This window comes from Mytilus californianus, unplaced genomic scaffold (genome assembly GCF_021869535.1).
Source record: "Mytilus californianus isolate M0D057914Y unplaced genomic scaffold, xbMytCali1.0.p SCAF_1, whole genome shotgun sequence".
Taxonomy (NCBI): Eukaryota; Metazoa; Mollusca; class Bivalvia; order Mytilida; family Mytilidae; genus Mytilus; species Mytilus californianus.
The window spans coordinates 121,480,453-121,504,698 of NW_026262581.1; the positions used below are offsets into that span (position 1 = coordinate 121,480,453).

Below are 24,246 nucleotides of genomic sequence, written 5' to 3' on the forward strand. Positions count from 1 at the left end.
ATATTTGCACGTGTGACCGATGTCGCAGATGGAAATTGAATGGGAGAATATGGGCAAACAGGGGTATATGTCCGGACCAGTGAGAGTACGTTTATTTTTAGTCGGGATTTTCCATCTGACCTATGACGCAATTGGGGTTACACTCAGAATTTATGATGGTAACGTATTTATAGCTATAAAATCTTTCAGTACCGAGAAAAATCTAGATCCCTATTTAACCTTAGGCGACTGGTTATTTGCAACCTGGAAAAGGGGGGGGGGGATTAAAAGGGGACATTGACATTTTTGTGAATGGAAAGGGGAGTTTTCAATTTTTCAATACTTCAGATGAGGGGAATCGAAAAAAAAAATACAAGATTTTAGCAATTCTGTATTTCAAACATGCAAAAAATATAGCTAATTTGGTGAATACTCGTAATCAGTATCGGATTATTCAACAGATGTGTCTAACACTTGATTCAGATATCATATCTATGACTATAATGTCATAATTTTTGGCTTCAAACTTCATTTCAATATTAAATGTTTTATTCATTTGAGTCATGACTATCTTCTGTTTGTTTGTTGGACATGAAGAATGACAATAATAGAGAATTATGGTTTGATGTCATTCATTTTTTGCAGGTTTTTCGCGAAGATTTTCTTAATAGCATACCCCTTTCCATATAATAAAAACACTGATGATTTTAATAGTTGCTTCCTTACATGATTAATCGCAAAACTCATGATTAAGCATATATTTCATTTTTTTAATAAGTCTTAACTTGAATAAGTTTCCTTTGTGACGTGGAGATATGGAGTCAGGCGACCCACACCCAACGCTTCCCCTTAATAAAGAAAATATATTTTTTTGGCAGGAAAGACATAACAAAAATTTCGCCTCGCTCCGCTCAGCTCAACTGTTCAGAAAAAAATCCTAGGTTTCAACATGTTCTTCCAGGAAGTATTTTTATCTGAATTTAATAAACTAATTTCCTTAATAAAGGATAGGAACAATGTGCTGAAATAGAATGAAGGTGTGGTAAATGTGAACGAGACCATGATAACAGGCATATCTAAATAATGTTTCCTGTAGTCACAAACAACTTTCCCACTTCACTAGCGGATTTAGGGGGGTTTGGGGGGGGGGGGGGTGGAACCCCCCCCCCCCCCCCCCCCGCTTGAAAATCTTGAAATATTTTTTGTGAGCAAAAAGCATACAATCACTTTAATCATTTCTTTTTTTAATGTTATCTTTATTAAAAATTGAATATTCAGTGAGCACTTAATTGGGTGACACGTTGTCACGGCGCTACACTCCGTTAAATTCACACATGTCATAATTACATATTATTGGCCTTGGGGGAAATAATTAGAGGATCAAAGGATTTAATTTAGACCATCCAAGGCTGCTATCCTATATTGTATTACTTTGTTGGTTTAATCATTAAAACGACGTTTTCTAATAGCTTAATTTGAAGAAAAATACTTTCTCACTCTATAATATCCACAAGATTTTTTTAATTATTTTTTTTAAATTCTGCAACTGCTGACCACAACCTCGGACACAGAATTTGGTAAAGGTAAATGGTGAATGTAAATTTCACGGAAACACAGAATACCACCAAACAGCCTTATTAAGAGAATTACAAGACTTTCAGCTCTTTCAAACTCTTAAAAACCTATTTGCGATCAACCATGACAAGCGAGAGACTCAATGGCCATATATATATATTCATATCAGCACGGAAATTGTCAAAAGTGCAGTGATCGATCAGTATGCTACAGCCTATAACATCAGGATGAAATTATCAACAATAGACTTTTTAGGATAACTTTGTACGTTCAATGTTTGTCAATTTTCATTTATTGAAGTATTTTTATATAGAATTAAATAATCAAACTAATCTAAAAATTCAATTTTGAGTAACCATATGACGGGTGAACAAAAAATGTGCCAATTATTGAAAACATAAGGTTTGGTTAACAATTAAGAAAACTTCCATAACGTTCAAAAATGCTTCTCAACCCCCCCCCCCCCCCCCCCCCTTTTGTTGTAAAGAATAAAAGTATTGAAACATGTTGGGGTGAAATTCTTTACAACAAAAACTGAAGTACATGCATACATTTTCTATTTATATTATTATTATTCGGGACATAAAGATTCAACGTCAAAAATGAGGGTTTTGATTTTCTTTCTTTTTCAAGGTGGGGACTTGAAAAAATAAGAGACATTCAGATGTTTCCTCCCATCCCCCGCAATGAAAGAAAACGATCAGTCCCTTACTTTAAGACTTGACCCAACGAGCAAAAAAGATTGACATGTATTTCTTTGGAACAAATGCATATTTATGCTATTTTCTGGCGTTGTAAAAAAAAGCATTTTATTATTTTGATTTTGGTTTTAATTTTTTTTATTTGTTTGTCCATCCTTGTTTTGTGCATTATATGCAGCCGTAGTATTTTTCTACTTGGAACATATTAGGGAAAAATAAATAATTAGAGTAATGCGCCTTTGTAAAAGTTTCTTTTGTCCGCCAGGTAGTTTATTGATGTAGACGTCACTATGGAAATTGACCTTTAAACTTATCAAAAGAAGTATTCGTATTTTTCATTGGCCACTCTAATATAATGTAACCAATTAGATCAACCATAACAAATACCATAGTATTGATGTTTCGTTAGCAACAACAGCATATTGGCTAGAAACTGAAAGCATTCGCATAATACACTAACCGAGTGCAATACGGTAGCAGATTTTTAAGGTAAGTTCCATAATTTACACTAACACTTTATTAAGAATTGGACAACAAAGTAAAATACTTTTCATAGCAATTGCCTTGATTTATATACATCTTTTTGTGAAAGGAAATTGAATTTCCACACACCTTCAACTTCAAGTCCGATTGATATACCGAACACCCCAGTTCTACCCTTTCTGTTGACAGATTGTGTTGTGAAAATTTAAATATTTTTGCTATCTCATACACTATGCATTAGCATTTCCAATTAGAACAGATGTTTAGTGAATAAACCGAATGCAGTTTCTACACGTAATTAACTGAATTAAAGTTAAAAAGATGTTGTTTCCATGGCCTTCATTTAATTTAGGTGACCAAACATACATAAAGTTCGTATAACCACTAACAGTTTACCAGTGTCAAATTATACACATGAGCCCAAATTAATAATCAAGACAATCCAGTGTCACCTACAGAAAAATATGTGAGAACTGCTCTCTAACCAGTACTTGTGAGAATGAATCTTTCATCAAGAATTTAAGAAGCAAGTTTCATATACATGTAATGATCTGCTGAAGTAAATTTGAATTGATATTCATTGTACATGTAAGAATAGGCATTTGATATCAACAATAGAATGTATCCCAGTAAGACAATAGCACTAAATAGTTTTGTGTTTGTAGACTATTTATTTTGAATACATGTATCAGTAATACTAATCCTATAAACAGCTAAATGTTTGAATTGTTATGTCATTTTAGGCAAGATGGCAACAGAACTAAGATCCACAACTCGGTATCAACCACCAGATTGGTTTACAAGCAACTACACAATTTCAACCAACGCTGAGAGGCAAAGAGATGCATCTAATCAAGTTCGTCAGGAAAGCCGATTTCTCAGGAATGAAACTGATAACCAAACAAAATGGGATCAACATTCCAATAATGTTAGGCTGGGAGATAGAGTAGATAATATCAGGACATGGAAAGAAATTTTAGAAAAGACATTAGCTGATATTGATAAAGAAATTGCTGACCTTTCAGAAGCAAAAGAACTTACAGAAGAATCTTTGGAAGCTAAAAATTTGCCAACAGATGTTGCAATTGAATGTCTAACATTAAGAGAAGGAAGGCAACATATTGATGTAGTTCAAGATGAAGTAGAAAACCAGTTACATAAGGTAAATATAAAATCGGGTTTATATTGAAGATTTTCAGGTTATTTTTTCTTTATAATTAATTGTAAAGATGTAAAATTCTTATTGACCATAAAATTGACAGGTTATTAGTACAAATGTACATGTTTACTGCACTGTATCTTGAATATAATCAATGTGTAAGATAGTGTTTTCGTCAAGAAATAATTTATACTTTGTGTATGGTTATTTTTGATAAGTTTGTGTATTTAAAAAAATAGCATTCTGATGCATGAATTCGAATTTCAATATTGATATTTTACAGGAAGTTGAAGTAATTGATGGTATAAAGAAAGCACTACAGTCAAGGATTGGTGATGCATTTGAACAGTTATGTTTACTGCAAGAGGCTCGTCAACAGATACAGGCTGATTTACAAGATAAAAATATTGCACTTGGTATTGATATTGACCAGTATAATTTAACCGATAGATCATCTAACATCAGTTTCAAACCAGATTCACTCCGTGTTCCAAAAGGGTAAGATTACAGCCCTATCATAACATTTATTTATCTGATATCTATTTCTCCAGGTACATTTTCCATAGAAAATTTCAGTAGAGAGACTCAAATACAAAATCATGATCTTTTGAAACATTTAAAAAAAAAAGATATATTGCTGTATTGGTTCTTGGAAGTTTTATTACAATTATTAGAAAATTCAGTGTTTTTTTTTATTGTTTTAATTACAATTTAAAGTAAATCATTCATTCAAGATACTATAAAATTGAATCATTTACCCACTCTGATGGCCTATGATCTAGCATCAGCAGGGATATATTACTTTAACATAAAAGTGCATTGTTACATGTATGTGCACTCTTGCCTGAAAGTTTGAATCATAAGATGTCTATGTTTCAAAGCCAAAATGCATCCTATCAAGATGGTGTTTTAACATTTTTATTTTATTTTATTCTGAGACTTTGTAAGAATGTATTGAAGTATACATAATAATTCAAATTTGAGTATTTATTTTAGATATCTGCAGTAATGCTGAAGCATTTTAAACACAACTCTATTTAGTATTTAACATTAAATACTCCTATCATATTTTGTCTTAAACATATAATTCATGAAAAAAATCCGTGAAAATTTTCGTCTTGCTGCATCAATAAAGTTTTTTTTGTACTCGCTTTAATAAAAATATGTTTGTATGCATTTAAGGTGACATACTTTTTGAGTGATCCCAATTTTCCTGTTAGATATAGGAATTATCGTGATGTTGAAGACTAATTATCTTTTAATTACTTGCACCTTTCCTTTCTTTAGTTAACGTGTTTTTTTCAATACTATTCTGTTTGAATGACGTCTCATAAGCATCTTTACCATACCACTTTAGGTACTATTTTTTTAATAAAAGCAAACTTAGATTTATTGTATATTGTAGAAGCACAACTCCCCAACAGTGGGAAGACTTCTCCAGATATAACAAAGATCGTGCTGAAGCAGAAATGAAATCATCAACTCGTCTACGTGAGGCAATCCATCACACCCTCCAACAAACTGCCAATGATTTAGAAGCCCAGAAAATTGCAACAGAATATGCATACAGGAGAAGGATCCATGAGTTTGAGCGGGCAAAGGATGAACTGGATTGGCAAAAGAAAAATGTAAGAGTATTTGTAATTAAGTTAGCCGAAACTCATAGATATTGATAACCGGATCAGTATCAAAATTTTTTAGCATTATGAAAGGTCTATGATGCATTTATGAAAGCTGACTGTTCTATTATGAAGTTTTAAGAATATAGAACTCCAAAAGACCAGCTGCTGAAACATCTGAAAGTAGTACAGTACACATTGGAAAACATGATGCAAAATTTTCTTTTGTTGTAAATCCTAGGATTCCTATGCATTGTTTAGTGTCATTGTATTGCTTAATGTTACAGAGGATGAACCATTCATAAATATTTATTTTAATAACAAATTTTATTATTTTATTATAAAAAATATTGCTGAGCCTGTGCTTTTTTATGTAACACAATAGTTGAGTTACCTACTTTAATTTTAGACTGAGGAAGAAATTGCTGAACTTGAAAATGATATCCGAGGTATTGAAGAGAAGATTCGTGCTAAGGATGCACCAATGAAACTTGCCCAGACACGTCTGGAGAACAGGACATACCGTCCAAATGTAGAATTATGTAGAGATGCTCCACAGTATGGTCTTACTGATGAAGTTAAACAATTGGAGGCAACAAAGAGAGCTCTGGAAGAAAAATGTAAACAGGCAAAGTAAGTTTCTTTTTTTTTTTATATTTGATGATTCATGTATCACACTAAATTATTTAGTTTATTTAGAAATAAGGAGATGTGGTATGATTGCCAATGAGACAACTATCCACCAAAGTTCAAATGAAGTTGTCTATACATGTTAAAAATATTATGATACCTTTTTTGGCAACATGATTGGTTTACCAATTACATTTACTTACCCTTTCCTTTTCTGCTCAGTTGATTTGGTGTTTTCTTTATTTACCTTGCTCTCCTTAAGATGCTATACCAGTGATTACCTCATTTAAAACAATACAAGTATTCAAATATAAAAAAATATTCAACTCATGACCGAACAACACTGATAATTAAACTCATGTGCTACATGCATTCATGAATTGTTCTGTCACTCGTTGAATATTTTTTTATATTTGGATTCTTGGATTAGTTATTCTATAATACCTCATATAAAATAGAAATTTTATAATTCAACAATACTGTATGCAAGATATTTTTTTTTTTCAGACATGCACTTGATGGTTTGGAGAACAATCTTCACAGAATCAATGACGACCTAGCTCTGAAGATTAATTCATTAAACCTTGATAATAGATGTATGGATGTCCGTAAAAAACTTCAAGTTAAACCACAAACTGAACTAGAAAGAAATTTAACACTTACTGGTATGCAGCGTCAAAAATCAGCAGTTCTAGCATAAACAATCAAGGGAGCTCAATTTTTTTAACAGTATTTATTGACAGATGTTCAAAAATGTCCGTCCATGCTATGAATTTGTTTCTTTTTCCATTATTTGTTCATTATTTGTATCGTTTATGTGTATCTGAAATTTGTTATTACACTTACAAATTAGTCTTTCACGGTATGTGTGTTTGTTCATTTTGATTGCATCTTTGCATATATTTTCTGATCAACTTTCTTTTATTTTTTGAACAATGACAATTTGCTTTTTAAAGTTTATGAACTATTTATTATATTATATCGGAAAGATCATGCCAATTAAATAGATTAAAGATTTAAAATAAAAAAATCTGCGAGTGCTTAAAAGTAAATCAATATATATGTAATATATGAACAATAAAAGTTGTTTTTATCTTGAATCAAAAATCTGTGTCCTTATTCTGTTATTTGAAAAGTTATTACAAGCTTGTTCAATGTTATATAATACAACCAAGCCACGGATTTCACTTTTTTTTGCAATCAACCAAACATGTGACAAAAGCTAAGTGAAAAAAAACAACTTATCAGACACATTTTAATCTCCATGAAAACACGTGTGAAAGATAACATCATTAATATAAAATTCCTCACAGTTTTCTTGGCTTCAAAGAAAGGGAATGATTTAATATTTGGTCTGCAGCTTAATAATGTTGAATTGTAGTGAGTATGTTATTTTTACATCTGCAATGTATCCACTTCATGTTAGCTGATAGTTTAAAATTTAACAACACTCATTGTACAAGGTAAATTTTTGTCCAAGTTTTCTCGTCTCCTATTAATGGGAATGGTTTAATATTTGGTCTACTGCTTGATAATTTGAGTTGAGTAAGCAATTGTTACATCTGCCATGAAGGCACTTCCTGTTTGCCGATAATTTGAAATTTTACATCACTTATTGTACAAGGAATATTTATGTCAAACTTTTCTTGGCTCCTATTGACACAAGGAAATGATTTAAATATTTGGTCTACTGCTTGATAATGTTGAGTTGTAGCATGTAAGCAATTGTAACATCTGCCATGTAGACACTTCCTGTTTGCCGATACTTTGAAATTTTAAAACACCATTGTACAAGAAAAAGTTTCGTCAAACTTTTCTTGGCTCCTATTGAAGGGAATGCTTTAATATTTGGTCTGTAGCTTGATGATGTTGAGTTGTTGGGAGTAAACAAATTTTACCTCTCCCATGTAGCCACTTCCTGTTTGCAAACTCATTGTACAAAGTTTTCTTGGCATCAGTGAAAGGGAATGATCAGTTATGCTCCAGTATACATATTAATCAATTGCATGCAGCGATGCAGGTGCAGACCCAGTATTGGTCTTGTTTTATTCATATCGGGTAGCAATACAGCTGGAAAAAATCATAAAATTGACACTCATAGTTTTTGACCACCCCCTCCTCTTTCCCTTGCTTTCTAACAAATAAGGCTTAATGTTTGTGTCATGAATGTGAACCTCATGTTCCATATACTTGATTTCCAATAGTTGAAATGGTGAAATATTATCTCTTTTTGGTGTAACCATGGCAACAATCTACATTTATTTGATGCAAAATCTTGCAAAAAAGGGGGTGAAAATATCACAAATGACCAAATAATTTGGTCCAAAGTAGAAATGTGTTTCAATCCATTTGAGTGATACCTTTTATGAAACTTGACATTTAACTATCAAGAGGTCAAATAAAATCATGCATTTCATCTCATTTTTCCATAAAATTGAAACGAAAAGTTCGAGTGTAAAATATCATTTGGAAAACACTTCAATAATTTCTAGACATATAGCCAGTAAGGATGTAAAAATTTGGACTGTCAAACAGAAAATGGCCTATAAAATATGCTAAAACCATCTTGATGTTCATATAAACCCACTTTGAAGGCTATATTGTTCTTCAGCTATCTAAAAATTAATTTTAACTTTCATATCTGAAAAATATACTGGGGTCAAAATGCGAAACCAAACTCTTAACTGTGTATTGCTACCTCAGATATTATCTGATATACCAAGTAAACTGTAGCTTGACTAGTCATTTCATTGATATATTCACACAATATGAATGAGTAGGCACAGGTCATTACAATAGACAAAACTTGTTCAAATACTTTTTGAGATTTAGATGTATCTATTTGCATACATGTCTCACTGGGACCTACATCAGGGCATTTTCTATGGTACATTTATTAACATTTTTTGGGGGCATCTTTTGATCACTTCTGCATGATAAATCAGTTGTGTGTCAAATGCTTCAATATTATGAGGAACTTGTTCAGGTGCTTATTTTTTGTCATAATAATAAATTTCCCTTTTCTGCTGTAAAGTCCATGTTTTGGTAAGGGAAACCCTGAAAATCATTCAAGTTTAATATTGTAACAGCAGATGCACAGTTTCATGTCTGTTTAAATTCTGTAACTTCTAGTACCAAATATGTTCACATTTTTCTTGTCAATGATTCTGATTTTCCATAAAGATTAAAGGAGTAAGTTCGATAACACCCTAAAACAGCCCCTATTTCTAGCTACAATTTAAAATTAGGATTTATTGACCAATATCACAATGAATCGTAGCTAATACAATGACTAGATAGAAAACATGTCTTTTTGTTGAAAATGTACGTACTTGCGTTCTATTCATGATGTCACAAATAGCACTCATTTTGATTTTCAATGAAAATTCAATGAAAACGGTTTTTTTTTTGGGTCAAATTTCGCAAAATCTCTATTTTTGACCTATTTGGGATGTAAAAATCAACACTTTAAAACTAAAACTTTGACAAAAAAAGTTCTATTCAACTTTCTCACATGTCTTTTTATCACTTTAAAACATTTATTATCTTGAAACATTTAACTTAATAATTGGGGCCAAAAATTACCCTTACCGAACTTACTCCTTTGCACAGTGGGATATTTTCGCAATTTTATCTTCATTGCAAAATTAGCAGAATAAACCCCCTTGAGAACACATTATGTGGAATTCTATCAAGCTGTTTCAAGGGGTTGCTGGTAATCTACTGTTCAGTTAGACTTGGACAATGACACAAGGTGATAGAGGTGATACTTTTGTATCACTTCAGCTAGACCCTGTCAGGCAACAAAATAACAAACAAGAATGTGTCCATAGTACTCTGATGCCCCACTCGCACTATCATTTTCTATGTTCAGTGGACCGTGAAATTTGGGTCAAAACTCTTAATTTGGCATTAAAATTAGAAAGATCATATCATAGGGAACATATGTACTAAGTTTCAAGTTGATTGGACTTCAACTTCATCAAAAACTACCTTGACCAAAAACTTTAACCTGAAGCGGAACGGACGGACGGACGAACAAACAGACGCACAGACCAGAAAACATAATGCCCCTACTACTATCGTAGGTGGTGCATAAAAACAATGATCATGTCACAATCGTCTATATGGTCCTGTGGTAGGTCGTGGTTTCGACCCTCACTGGGTCAAACCAAAGACTGTAAAATTGGATTTTGCTGCTTCCCCACTAAGCACACAGCATTACGGAGAAAGAGCAAAGACTGGTCACCTTGAAGTCGGATTAATGTGTCTGGGTAGGCTACATGTCTTTCTGCAGACTGTTTCCTTGTGAACTAGCACATTTAAAATCTAGCTCAGCATGTCAGTCTAGTACAAAGCAGGTTTAATATTCATAAAACATTAACATGTTCCCGGAATATGCATTCAATTTTCCGCTGGATATTAAGCATCAATCCATCATCATCACCCATGTGTCACTACAGCTGGACACTGTCAGGCCACACAATAACAAAAAACAATTACATTTAATCATTTAATGCAAAAGTCTTTCATTACCACATATCATTCATATTTATAACAAACCATTCTTCCTTGTATGGTTAAATACACAATCATTCATAGAAAAGCAACAACAAGGAGCATATGAACAATAAAATGATTACATAGAATTCACGTTTTATGTCACATATCAACTTTCTTAATTTTTCTTCCATAATAAGAACAAGCCTGAAATCATTACTAGTGCCAAAAACCATCGAAAAAAATCCTTCAAAACAAAATTGTGAGCAACAGTATACAGAATTTATTGTCAATGCTTATGGTTACTGTGTGTCCCTCTTATCATGAAATGTGATTTTTTTGTGAAAAGTTATCATTTATTTAAAGGCTAAATTTTAGTTAGAAGATTGTGTATATCTTCTGTAAAATAAAACTTCCAAGATATTGAAGCAATAACATGCACTTGTGTTATGAGGCACCATTTGCTTTAACAAAACATCCTTGTTTACTTTCTAGAGATCACAGGATAAGTCAAGTCAGACACAATTTATCATATTTCTTCTTATACTGTAGAAGATGATGCTCAACATAAATATGTAAAATGTCTGTAAGAATCTACAATCATTAAGCACTTATATTTTAACAACCTCTCTGATTTACTTCAAAAAATCTTGATTTACCAAAACAAGAAATTTAAAAAAAAAAAAGTGGTACCATTTAGAATTTCTTCTTCATTTAATATGCACTTGTTATCAGACCAATATTTATATTGCACATGATAAAAATTATTAAATTCAGGAGTTTCAGAATGTTTCATAAACATTATCATATCAGTCGTAATATTTTTCATTAATCATGTATTGATGTTTCAAAATGACATAATAAGAAATAAGTTTTCAGACATAATCAGTATTAGTGATTTTAAAACTTAAACATCCATGCTCAACTTATTTGACAAACATTGCTAAGTTACACTATATAACTAGGGTCAGTACATGTTTGGAGATCTGAACATTCCTCCTCTGCTGCCTCTAGCTCCACCTCGTGTACTACGTGGAACAGGACTCCTGCCTCGCTGGCTAAACTGTCCTCTACCTCTCTGTTGATTATGACTCTGATATGGAGGCTGCCCTCGTCGAGGTGGCCGTGAACGGAATGCCTGACCAGTATGACCTGTTTGTGTCCTGATGGCAGCACCAGCTTCCCATACAATTGGTTCTATCTTTGGTTTTCCTAAGGAGAAACAAATGTAATATTTTAGTCAAAGGGAAGGATTTTAAATGGCCATTTTATAGCATTTTTTTGTAACAGGTGTTTTTCCCACTAACTATTTGATTGCTTTATTGCCTACCAATTATCATACAAATTAGTGAATTTAACAATGAAATCTCAAATTGTTAGTTGTCATGACCACAAGTGAAATGTAGCTACATAATAAATTATATGAGGCAATTACCTGACCTGACAAATCTCTGAAATACTCAATGGAACACTAATTCACTCAATATCTTATTAAACAAAGAAATCAACAGCTACAATAAATGTAACACCTATTCAATAAGTCATGAAAAAGGTATTGTATCAAGGTCAACAGATACTGTAATTTCATAATTATTTTGCTGTATTAATTATAGTCAACATTTCCATACTATTTTTCCAGCCTAAAATTAGGTACTTTCAGCCATATGTTTGGAATTTCCAGATAAAGTAAAATTCAAACCTTCAGTGCATTTTAGATTGACTGTCAGAAATGATGAACATGAGTGCTATTTTTTTGTAATTGCTTTAAAAATTTCAAATTTCAAATGATTATCAAGTAAACTTGGGTTAAATGCATGATACATTTTAGAGATGGAAGCACACTCTTAGCAGATTCAGACAGTTATGTAAACTATCTCAGGTAAGTTATGCAAAAAGGAAGGCTTAAAATGCTTTCCTTGTTTAGCCAAATAGGGCCTTCAAGACTTCTTAATTACATGCTTCTGGTGAGTATACATAAGTTGTGAAAAATGAACAGGTTCGGAAAAATTTGTTGGACCCTTGGTATAAACAGCTGTATGTTGTTGAAGACTGTATCTTGACCTCTAGGTGTCTTTTTATATTATTGAATTGACAACTCACTGACACATCTTTTTTTCATTAGAGGTTAACAGGAATAAAGTAAGTACCATCTGATCTGTCAGAGAAATCATCTTTTGATGCACCATCTTGTTCACCAGTGTCAGCAGATGTTCCCGGCTGTCCATCTGTATCATCTACTCCTAAAAGTTTAATATAAATCTTTTATTACATTGGTTGAAATGAATTACCTGGATTTCCTACTGAAATAATTAAAGAACCTTAGTGAGCGCGCTCACATACCCCACGTCCCCACATTGTCATTGGATAAATAAAATAAGTGTAAGAAAAAAAAATTGTATCAGAAAAAAAAATTGAATCATAATTTCCTGTCAATATGCACATCTACATAGTATGTCCTTATTATCTACACAGTTTCATGAAATTCTGTTGTGTGGTTTGACAGGAGTTGCAATGAAAAAAGGTTGCAGTAGTATATTGGGCAAATAAGTTCAAAGGGGCGTAACTCCTGGAAAAAAAATTGAATCGTAATTTCCTGTCGATATGCACATCTACGTAGTATGTCCTTATTATCTGAAAAGGTTTCATAAAATTCTGTTGTGTGGTTTGAGAGGAGTTGCGATGACAAACTGTTGCAGTAGTACATTAAAGTAAATAAGTTCAAAGGGGCGTAACTCCTAGAAAAAGAATTGAATCGTAATTTCCTGTCGATATGCACAACTACATAGTATGTCCTTATTATCTAAAAAGGTTTCATGAAATTCTGTTGTGTGGTTTGAGAGGAGTTGCGATGACAAAAGGTTGCAGTAGTATATTGGCAGGCCTCGACATTAACGCTTGTCCGATTGTCCGGTACCAGAGGAAAAAAAGGTCGGACAAGTAAAAGCTATATCAAGCTTGTCCGACGGGACAAGTAAAATTATTCTGCAGAAAATAAATTTAATCCAACTTTGATGAACAAAGTAATTATAAACAAAAAACAAGAAAAGAAGATAAAAACAAGTATTAATTTGAAATGTTTACTTGCAAACCGATAATTTTAAACTGGTTCTTTGTCAGGTACTTTTTAATAGGTAAAAGGCATACTATTCTCGGAAACCAGTTTTACTGATCCGAATCAGCGATGCGCTTTGTAGAAAAGGTAACTTTACAAGATAGACTGGTTCTCTGTCCTTTATCTGTTTGGCTCTGAGGTAAATGTTGCAAGGGAGAGGACCAGCCTACTTTACAAGATAGTTCGTCACCAGCTCGGAAACGATTCGGCTCACAATTTTAATAGACAGTTTGGCACCGTAGGAGACATATTTAATAGACATGATTAATAGACAGTTTGACAACGCAGGAGACATTTCGGGACCAAGACAAATCAGTACCTCGTTTTCCTACCTTATTCTTTTGCTTTATAATAAATACCATACCGGTAATTTTTTTAAATAAAAATGTAGAAATTATTTACCATAGAATTCACAAAATCATATTTGATCATATGTAGAAAGAAACAATACTTGCAATACGGTGACCTATAGTTGTTAATTTCTGTGTCATTTGGTCTCTCGCACAGAGTTGTCTCATTGGCAATCATACATCATCTTCTTTTTTTTATTGATTGCATTGGAATAATCTTTTTTCAACTTAAACAACCAGGATACAAATCCAATGAGTGTACATTGACAGGCCTATCAGACGGTGCCTCATGTGCAGAGTTTGATGAGACTTTGGCATTGATGAAAACTAGAACCTAAGCCCTGTGACATGACTAGATTCAGTTGTTCTCGACTCATATTTTTGAAAAGTATTTCAAAAGATATAAATCAAATTCTGTTCTATTGTTTTAATTCATTTTGTTTCTTGAATCAACTTAAAATGCCAAAAAGGTTATTATTAAGATTTTTTTTGGACAAGTTACAATTTCATTCGGACAAGTAAGTTTTGGGTTGTACTTGTCCTACTGGACAAGTTGAAAAAAAAGTTATTGTAGAGGCCTGATTGGGCAAATAAGTTCAAAGGGGCGTAACTCCTGTTAAAAAAAATTGAATCGTAATTTCCTGTCGATATGTACATCTACGTAGTATGTCCTTATTATCTGAAAAGGTTTCATGAAATTCTGTTGTGTGGTTTGAGAGGAGTTGCGATGACAAAATGTTGCAGTAGTATATTGGGCAAATAAGTTCAAAGGGGTGCAACTCCTGGAAAAAAAATTGAATCGTAATTTCCTGTTGATATGCACATCTACGTAGTATGTCCTTATTATCTGAAAAGGTTTCATGAAATTCTGTTGTGTGGTTTGAGAGGAGTTGCGATGACAAAAGGTTGCAGTTGTATATTGGGCAAATAAGTTCAAAGGGGTGCAACTCCTGGAAAAAAAATTGAATCGTAATTTCCTGTCGATATGCACATCTACGTAGTATGTCCTTATTATCTGAAAAGGTTTCATGAAATTCTGTTGTGTGGTTTGAGAGGAGTTGCGATGACAAACTGTTGCAGTAGTACATTAAAGTAAATAAGTTCAAAGGGGCGTAACTCCTAGAAAAAGAATTGAATCATAATTTTCCTGTCGATATGCACAACTACATAGTATGTCCTTATTATCTAAAAAGGTTTCGTGAAATTCTGTTGTGTGGTTTGAGAGGAGTTGCGATGACAAGAAACAGGACTGACAGACTGACAGACTGACGGACGGACGGGTCAAAAACATTATACCCTCCGCAACTCGTTGTGTGGGGTATAAAAAGCGATAATTACACATGTGAAATAAATCTGATAACTTCACTCCTCTAACCTCATACAACAATGTGTGCTGTCAAGAGGTTGTCAAGTCTTTGCATCAATATAATTGAGAATGCATAGAAAAAGATATAGTTCCTTTCATTTTTTTCTTTATTTCCATTAAAAAGTCCATGGTCAATGTAATAAAAAGAATAACTAATCTAAGAATTAAAATATCAAAAAATATTCAACTCATGACCAAACAACACGGATAATTAACTCATGCACTACACATATTTGTGAATTAATGTGCTGTTAGGTCACTTCTTGAATATTTTTCTATAATTGAATTCTTGGATAAGTTATTCTATAAATATTGATATCTAGTGACTGTTGTCTGTATCTCATGTTACATGCTATATGCAAGTATAACAAAATTTTATAGTAAAGGAGTGGGTAACCATATAATTAGATTCTAAAAACAGACCATATTCAGTGATTTCTTATCAACTTTTTGATCTATTACCTTTGTAGTACGTCCATACAACTTTGTAAATTCCACAGGAACACAAACATTACCAGGTAAATACAGAACAGTTGTCCTGACAACTCAGTCAACTTACACTTTCAAACTAAATATTTGATTGAATTGAACACACTTGTGAATTTATCTGAGTTAAAGATGTTTGATGTTATAGTAATGCTATAAATCTGGAAACTAAAAAAAAACAAACTAAATATGTTGTTTTAAGAATAACTTCACAATGCCAAGTAAAGTACAATACAGACTTTTATTATCACATTACCTTGAGCATTGTCACCAGTGTCTGTAGAGTCTGGTTCTGTCTGCTCTTCTACAACTCTATAAAATACACAATCAGATATCACACCTATAGTTAAAATAGTCCAGCTACTGCTCAGCTAGATCGGAGTACTAAATTTGTTGGCTTAGTTAAAACTGTACAATTTAATTAAAAATTACTATTGGTTAATGGAGTACTATCGGATAAGTTGTAATTTACTAAAACTAATTTAATCATATAAGTTGTAATTTACTAAAACTAATTTAATCATATAAGTTGTAATTTACTAAAACTAATTTAATCATATAAGTTGTAATTTACTAAAACTAATTTAATCATTAAGTATATAAAAGCCAATTTAAGAAACAGATCACATGTACCCACCTCCCTGATAACAAATATAATATCCTCTGATATCAACCAATGACATAATATATGTCTAGTTACTTTCACCTTGTATTTTATGCAATAATAGAAGTGGTACATAAATCAAGATACTGCTGATATCTTCAGAAAAATACTTTACTTAATTTTAGAAACTGTTTTGTTTGATATGATTAAGATAGGGAAATGCCAAATTTTCTGTTTTATCTTATTTAGTTGTCATATACAAACCCTGGTACATCTTGTGTAGAATTACTCTCCTCTGTTCCTTGAGTTGATTCTGTGGCTGCCTGACTGGCTGCTGCAGCTGCTGCCAAGGCTGACTCACTGATTGATACTGAAATAAATAAGTATCACTGCATTCATCTTGATAGTTCAGAATTAAAGCTTATTTTACTATAATCACATATCAACACACACTTCACACTAGGGAAGTTTATAGGTAATTTACTTGTAGTGGGGGGTTTATGGTATTTTTAGTAACAGTATTATTCGTATTGTACCTTTCTCTATGCAAGTATAGCTTTTCCTAATTTTTAATAATGAAATTTTTTGTTTGTAATTAACATAATTTCATGATTTTATTCACTTATATTAACGTATTATATCCATTAAAAAATTACCGGGAGTTGTGTTCCTAAGTGAAAACAATGAAAATATAACCTTATAAGAGCTACCTTGATTTGTTTCCCAGTATAAAATTCTGGTTTAACATCTACTTTTCCACCCATCCTATATGTAATTATCTTACAGAACTAACATAAACTGTAGTTATAAGTGGGAGCATATGGGAAATAGTTACCGTATCCCCTTCTACATGCTACAACCACTGTACATCTACCAAAATCTACGACACTAAGCAGACAGATGGTTTTCCCTCCATGATCAGTTATGTTATAGCAATACTGGATAAATATCTACACAAACCAAGGTCAAACAAGAGTTGAGATCCAAAGAGGAGTACAATATGAACAACGCCCTTGTCCATCACCCTGTCATGATGATATACCAGTACTGTGAAATCATTTTATTAATAGTATACCAATTTTTGTGGTTTTCAAGGATCACAGCAGACCACAAATTTAAATGTTAAATGTAAAGCAACCATCTTGTTGATATTTGAAAACTGATGCATGATTTACAGTTCATGTTTATGGTACTTCACGAGGAACTTATTTAAGTTTGCCATTGATAACATGTTAACTGTAGGAATGAGTAATGTAATGCTTGAACTTATCTGCAAACTCATTTGACATAATGATTTCCAGTGTAAATGTGTTTTGTAATAAATTGCTATTTCAATACATTAACACCTTCCAGACATAAAGTATGTCATTTTTTAATACTGAAACTAGCACTCCATTAGTTGATGCATTTTAATACCATTTTTCTTTTTCAATTTCAAAAGTGGCAATCAACAAATTCAATTCTTCTATGCCACCAAAAATAATACCCCCGAATATATATGAATCCAGTGTAGACCTACCAGGAGCTGTGGTCCTAAGTGGAGTACTAGGTACACTTCTTCCACTACCCTCCTGTAACTGTGATAAATCCATACGTGTGTCATCCATCCCACAGGCTGAAAATAAAACATATTCCCTCACTTACTCCAAACAAGTGTTATATTTGCAAATTCTCTGTTCACAAAAATTCCTTGTAAAAGGATCATGTCTCAAAATTTCATATCTATCATTCCTTATCTTGCACAAGTTAACCACAACCATTTTTGACTGATTGATTGTTGATTGATTACTGCATGCTTTATATCTATTATTAACAAGTCTTAATAGAAACTGACATATTGCAGACCTACCAACTTTTGAAAATTCCCATGGGTGTTTAGGTGCGCAACCAGATTTTTAAGGGTTACAATTTTTGCGGCGTTCCTGTGTTCACTGTTTTTTTACTCTTGAAATAGTCTCATGTCTCTTCCTTTTTCTTTTGTATACTGATGATGAGCTAATAAGCATTGATTTCTTTTATTTGCATGATTCTTGTACTTATAAATAGGCAAAATAACTTAAGAATATAGAAAAATGGCCTAACAAAATGAAGACCCCCTCCCCTCCCTCCAAAGACCTTCTTATCTTTGCACCATGGCTCAAAAGACCTCTACCTAAATGTCCTAAAGTTGGATGGATGAAGACAGATTGAGATAGTCTATCAGTAATGAGAAAATGAATGAAATTTGAGCTATTTTTCTTGGTATTCAGAGGTGCTCCTACAGGCAGGGGGTTATACACAGTAGAAGTGAATCCAATATGGCATCGATTTTAAATCAGAACTGGACAGAAACATGTCTGAATTAAAAAAATATAATGGATTTCAAGATAAACGATGTTTCCTAATGAGTTTTGTCATGAAACTACGGTAAACGTTGCAAATTGTGACTGTATGATAAATTGATTAAAATTGAAATGCCGACTGACCAATTCTATTTACAAATTAATTAATTTTTGAAGATCATTATGACCCATCAGATAAGCAGATTACCTGTAACAACAAATTATGACACCTGTTGTGACCATTGATTAGCTTGGAGTTGTGCACTTGCCATCAATATGTCGCCAGGTAAAATTATATAGATTTATAAAAATTGATCAGAAAAACTTCAAAATCGGTAACCTCAATTTTTTCAGGTACATATTGTGAAAATCATGATTTTTACTTGTTTTATGATCCCGATATCGATATTCGGGTTGAGACATGAAAATCGGGATGATACAACCAAAATCGGGACAGTTATTGTGAAAAAAAATATATGAAGGTTACACTGCCAGGTTTTATTGACATAATTAGGTTGATACTTTACAACAGTTTGCTGTTATTCCTTGTGTATATCGCCATCGAAGAAATCAACACCTGAGTAAACACACAGTATAAAGTGGGATTCAAGTACAGTTTTCTATGTAATACTTCAAGGAACAGTTTTTTTTTTGCATGGTTTCTGACTGACCCCTGCCAAAACCTTTCTTGACATCACAATGGTTAATACTGGTGTTGATATGATGCTACTTCAATAATATTTGTGATTCTCTTTTTGCTTTATGATATGTTCCATGAAAAAATTCTCAATAGAATTACAAAAGTTGAGGATATATTCACAATATATTTTGTGCCTTTAAAAAATTAATAAATTTGTTCGTGGAATTGTCCTTAACAGCACACTTTGGCCGATTTCTTGGGATGTTTAAATATCTCATGGCATCTTGTAAGTTATTTTAAAATTTACCATGGGGGTGTTTATATTTTGTTTTTTTAACCTTTTCACTAAAAGGAAAATATTCATGAAAATAAGGCCTAATCCTGGTAAAAATCTCAAATAAAGCATCCACTGTTATATATAATTTCTTAATAATTGCCTGTTGTAGTCCATAATATAATACTAGCCGGTAGATTTTGCTATGCATCTCACTATGCATAAATTAATTTTAACAGACATTCATTTTTGAGGAGAGTAAAACATAGCTGATATCCTATTTCACCAGAACAGCTACTACTGAAAACATATATACCTTGTATTTCTTTTACATTAAAAACATTGTCATGTATATCAAATATGATTTTTTTCTTATACATTTTTTGTTTTCATTACATCTTTTAAAAACAAACCTCTTTGTGATTCTAATTGAGCCAAGTCTGACTGACTCTCTGATGATGATAATCCAAATGTAAATCTTTGTTGTACCATTGGTGAACTGTAAAACAATTTAGATTTTACTGGTGTCACAAATCAATGAATTGTATAATTCATTATTTCTAAGTACTATAATTCAGAAATTTTGGCATAATATATAGACATAAAATTCAGGATCAGTTACTGCCATTTCAGCAAATAGTGCATACAAATACAAGCGGAAACCCAGTTGAAATTAAAAAAAAGAAATGGAACTCTTTGTTAGAGAAGGTAAAAAAGGCCAAGTTGGTAAATTTGAATTGTTTACATCTATTCTATGGGCTTTAAAAGTTAAACGAATCTGCATAATTTAGAATTTTATGCATCTTATATATGTGTTTTTACTTAAATTATAGTATGGAGCTTTGAGATATGTGTAAACTTTTAAATTATAGACACATTTTCACAAAACAGTCGATTGGGGTAGGTGCAAATACATGTGGATCTTTTTTGTGCATAAACGACAGACTGAACAAGTGGATCTTAAAAATGTATAACTTCTAAAAAACTTGATTTTTTGTGCTTGTTATCTAGGGTAATAAGTCCTCAACCTCTGAAAATTTTTAGTCTGCCCTTCCACGAAATTAGAATTTTTTTAAATAATTTTGAACTTTCAATAATTTCCCCTGACAACCATTCAGACAATAGTTTTAAGTTTACCAAAAGGATAAAAGTACGTTAAATGATGCTCAATAGAAAGTAGATACATTTGTCTTTTAAGATACAACTGGCATATAAGGATCGTAATGATGCTTTGTGGATAAATTGATCGGTTTTCAAGAGCTACATTCACAGCGCGTCATCACTACAATGGCTTCCATTTTTACGATTATAAAAATTTTGTGGCATAATGGGGAGATAATTTTGCAGAAGTAAAATCCTGACTGAAAATTCCAAAATTGGTTCTTATGTTCTTTTCTAATGTTAAACATTTTCAACATATCAATTTTTTGCCAATGAATTATAATAACTATCTAGTGTATACCTGATAGCTTCGGCAAACCCGTCCCCTCTCATGGGAATATATAAGGTAGGTGTACTGGGTACTATTCCATCCTCTCCATCTTCATATCCTTGGCTCTATATAGAAAATCAAAAGTTTCTAAACATATAGTTATCCCATCTGAATTTTCATTACTAACACGCACAAAGTGGAACTTATAACAATTTGAACTGTTAATAGACTGTTGTAGATTAAGTCAAGAATATAACAAACTACATGCTATAAATAACTTCCAGACTATTTCCAGATGAAATCAAAAAGCTATTCTTTATCATTTCTGATGATATTTATATATCTAATACATTTATCCTTTCTCTAAGCTTTTTCATTGCCTACCTCTTAGTTGAAATTTTAAGCCTTCTTTAAGTTAAGCTAACTAATAAGACAATATTCCTTCAACAGCATCTACCACAGCCATAACCCTAGCCTTACCTTATTCCTTAACTTAACTCTGACCTGAAACTCATCATAATCCTATTCTGAACAATAACACAAAAGTATAGGTTCCCTATATAAAGGAAAAGTCAAGACAACAAACCAATATATGTACTCTTAATGAGATTCTAGTGCTAGTTCTTATCAATCTTATTTGGTTTTGTGTTATCAACTTGTTGTTCTTTCAAACATGACACTACATATGTAGCAATATAGGCCTTAAGGATATCTAGACAAACATAGGTGTGTCATCTTACCCCAATGATAAAGGGAGTTAACTGTGCCCTAGTAACAGATGTCTGCCTTTCTATTGGTTGAGCTTGTTGTTGAAGCATCACTGGCTGGACAGAAACTGTCACAGCCTGTGTTGTTGGTTGGTTTTCCCCTTCTTGAGCCTCCATTCTAGAATCCTCTTCATCACTCTCTATAAAATAATTTTTGATATTGTAATGGCTACATTATCAATTTTTAAATATCTGAATAAGTTTAAAATCATCATTCTACTATCATTTCCTAAGTATACAAATAAATTGCACACTATTTAAAATGTCTCACACAGCAATATCTGAATGACAATTCTACAATAATTGAAGAGTGAGATCGGGGTCAAATGACATCAGTAAGACATGGTCATTATGATGAATCTACATACTAACCTATCATGTGTTGTTTCTAAGAAACAGACTTGATCCAAAATTTTAATTTTACATATGTAGTAACAGGGAAAAAAATCCTATCTCAGAATAATTCAAACTTGTTCCTTAAGAATAAAAAAATAGGGTATGGTGACTACTAAGGTCAAAACCTACATTATAAGTTGCCATAAGAAGAAAAAAACCCAGATCTAACAAATTGAGATATCAAATATGATATAAATTTATCTGCAATACCACTGAAACTTCCAAACCAAGGATACACAAGTCTCTTCTAAAACAATCCCTATAACAATGAGAGAGAAATGGTTATATATATTAAGTAAATATGACAATTTTAGTACTAACCTATAACAACGACAGCATCATCATCATCATCGTCATCTACCTCTTCTCCTCTCTGATCATCCTGCATGTCTTCCTGGTCTACAGAATAACCTTCCTCTTCCTCCATATCACCATCCTGTTATAGTCAAAACTAGATAAGTTAAAATTGCTGATATAAACCTTTCATATAAATTTCATTAAGGTACTGTAAGAGTGAAAGCCCTTACAGGACAATTTTTCAGGTAAATTATATTTCCGAGGCATAACTCCATTAAAAGGTTTTCAGTTGGTCCTGGTTTTAAACTCGATTGAGATGATGTTGATATCAAATGATCCTACAAACTTTATCAAAATCAATCAAAAACTGTAAGGGTGAAAGTGCTTACTAAGCAATTTTTCACAAGTCAATAGTTCAGTACAACTGTTCATTTGGCTCTGGGTTTTTTTGTGATTAAGATATTTTAATAAAGACTTTTTAAATTTATTTTATTCAAGAACAGTTGGTAACTGTACTAGGTATTAATTCATACCCCTAGGCTTCACAGTAATAACAAAATATCCAATGCTTTATTCTTGAATCTCAATATTCCCCTCAGCATTATGATATTACAATTATGTTTAACCCCGCCACATTTTTTGTGTGCCTGTTCCAAGTCAGGAGCCTGTAGTTCAGTGGTTGTCGTTGGTTCATGTCTGTCATATTTGTTTTGTTATAAATTAGGCCGTTAGTTTTCTCAATTGAATTGTTTCATATTTTTCATGTCGGGGCCTTTTATAGCCGACTATACGGTATGGGTTTTTCTCAATGTTGAAGGCCATACGGTTGCCTATAATTCTTAACATCCACTTTATTTGAACTTTGGTGGATAGTGGTCTCATTGGCAATCATACCTCATCTCCTTATTTTTATAATAATCATTTTTTCAATTACATCTAGATTCTTCCCCACTCTAAGATGCTTTTTGTATCCATCTTTGTTTACCATTTTATATAATATATATATATCTAAATTTTACCCCTTGATATTCATCTTCCTGTATTGGTTCATCTCCTTCTTGAGCATCATGGTATTCATCCATATCTTCATAAATATCAACTTCTTCTTCCTCTACCTCCTCCTCATCATCACCCTCATTTTCATCTTCATATTCTTCTTCACCCTACATTTAATTTTTTTTTCAAATAGCTTTTGACTATCAAAATGTGTAATTTCAAATCAATATTATACTAGCACAATGTTACCCTATCCTACACAATACTAATAGAATATTAAAGATTCCCCCTTTAATGTGTACGACAGGGATGATACTCCTTTATGCACATTCTCGAATAGTATTACACACCTGTGTAAAGTTAGATGAATATTCCCCTAACGTCACAGTACCCAAATTGCACGAGTACCAAAATTGCACCCATTTAGCAAAACTAGAAGTGGAAATCATACAAGTTTTCTTAGTGACTTAACAATTTGCATTTTTATTATTTGACATTATGCATGTCTTTCGACATAGCCAAATAAATTTAAAATATACAAAACTTTCACAGTAAATAT

At 32.3% G+C, this 24,246-nt stretch overlaps 2 protein-coding genes and 1 long non-coding RNA gene across 8 annotated transcripts in view; 2 read left to right on the top strand and 1 right to left on the bottom strand.

The window, feature by feature from the left end:
• Positions 1 to 2,621: 2,621 nt before the first annotated feature.
• LOC127712316 (tektin-2-like) lies at positions 2,622 to 7,253 on the top strand. The gene is made up of 6 exons (XM_052218687.1): positions 2,622 to 2,744; positions 3,482 to 3,900; positions 4,181 to 4,395; positions 5,303 to 5,525; positions 5,926 to 6,149; positions 6,654 to 7,253. Exons 2-6 carry the CDS (start codon positions 3,487 to 3,489, stop codon positions 6,844 to 6,846), a joined length of 1,269 nt encoding a protein of 422 aa, XP_052074647.1. The 5' UTR covers positions 2,622 to 2,744; positions 3,482 to 3,486; the 3' UTR covers positions 6,847 to 7,253.
• Positions 7,254 to 10,645: 3,392 nt separating this feature from the next.
• The window catches only part of LOC127711471 (nucleoprotein TPR-like), a 66,157-nt gene continuing 52,556 nt past the window's right edge, over positions 10,646 to 24,246 (bottom strand). For all 6 annotated transcript variants that reach the window (XM_052217548.1, XM_052217573.1, XM_052217572.1 and 3 more), the window contains 10 exons: positions 23,711 to 23,854; positions 22,716 to 22,830; positions 21,972 to 22,138; positions 21,262 to 21,356; positions 20,213 to 20,298; positions 18,084 to 18,179; positions 16,829 to 16,934; positions 16,217 to 16,272; positions 12,794 to 12,886; positions 10,646 to 11,858 (listed from right to left, as the gene is read on the bottom strand). In XM_052217548.1, the coding sequence (XP_052073508.1) occupies positions 11,614 to 11,858; positions 12,794 to 12,886; positions 16,217 to 16,272; positions 16,829 to 16,934; positions 18,084 to 18,179; positions 20,213 to 20,298; positions 21,262 to 21,356; positions 21,972 to 22,138; positions 22,716 to 22,830; positions 23,711 to 23,854 (1,203 nt within the window). In that variant the 3' untranslated portion in view covers positions 10,646 to 11,613. The remainder of the gene's footprint in view (positions 11,859 to 12,793; positions 12,887 to 16,216; positions 16,273 to 16,828; positions 16,935 to 18,083; positions 18,180 to 20,212; positions 20,299 to 21,261; positions 21,357 to 21,971; positions 22,139 to 22,715; positions 22,831 to 23,710; positions 23,855 to 24,246) is intronic.
• LOC127712926 (uncharacterized) lies at positions 12,956 to 15,429 on the top strand. Its single transcript, XR_007987348.1, has 3 exons — positions 12,956 to 13,117; positions 13,286 to 13,454; positions 15,302 to 15,429. It is a non-coding gene; the product is annotated as an uncharacterized LOC127712926 (long non-coding RNA).

What these genes read in the sequence shown, in the direction of transcription:
- LOC127712316 (XM_052218687.1), top strand. Translation starts at nt 3,487, where the DNA reads ATGGCAACAGAACTAAGATCCACAACTCGGTATCAACCACCAGATTGG. An exon ending in TAGAAAACCAGTTACATAAG is followed by an intron (nt 3,901 to 4,180) that starts GTAAATATAAAA and finishes GATATTTTACAG; the next exon opens with GAAGTTGAAGTAATTGATGG. An exon ending in TCACTCCGTGTTCCAAAAGG is followed by an intron (nt 4,396 to 5,302) that starts GTAAGATTACAG and finishes TGTATATTGTAG; the next exon opens with AAGCACAACTCCCCAACAGT.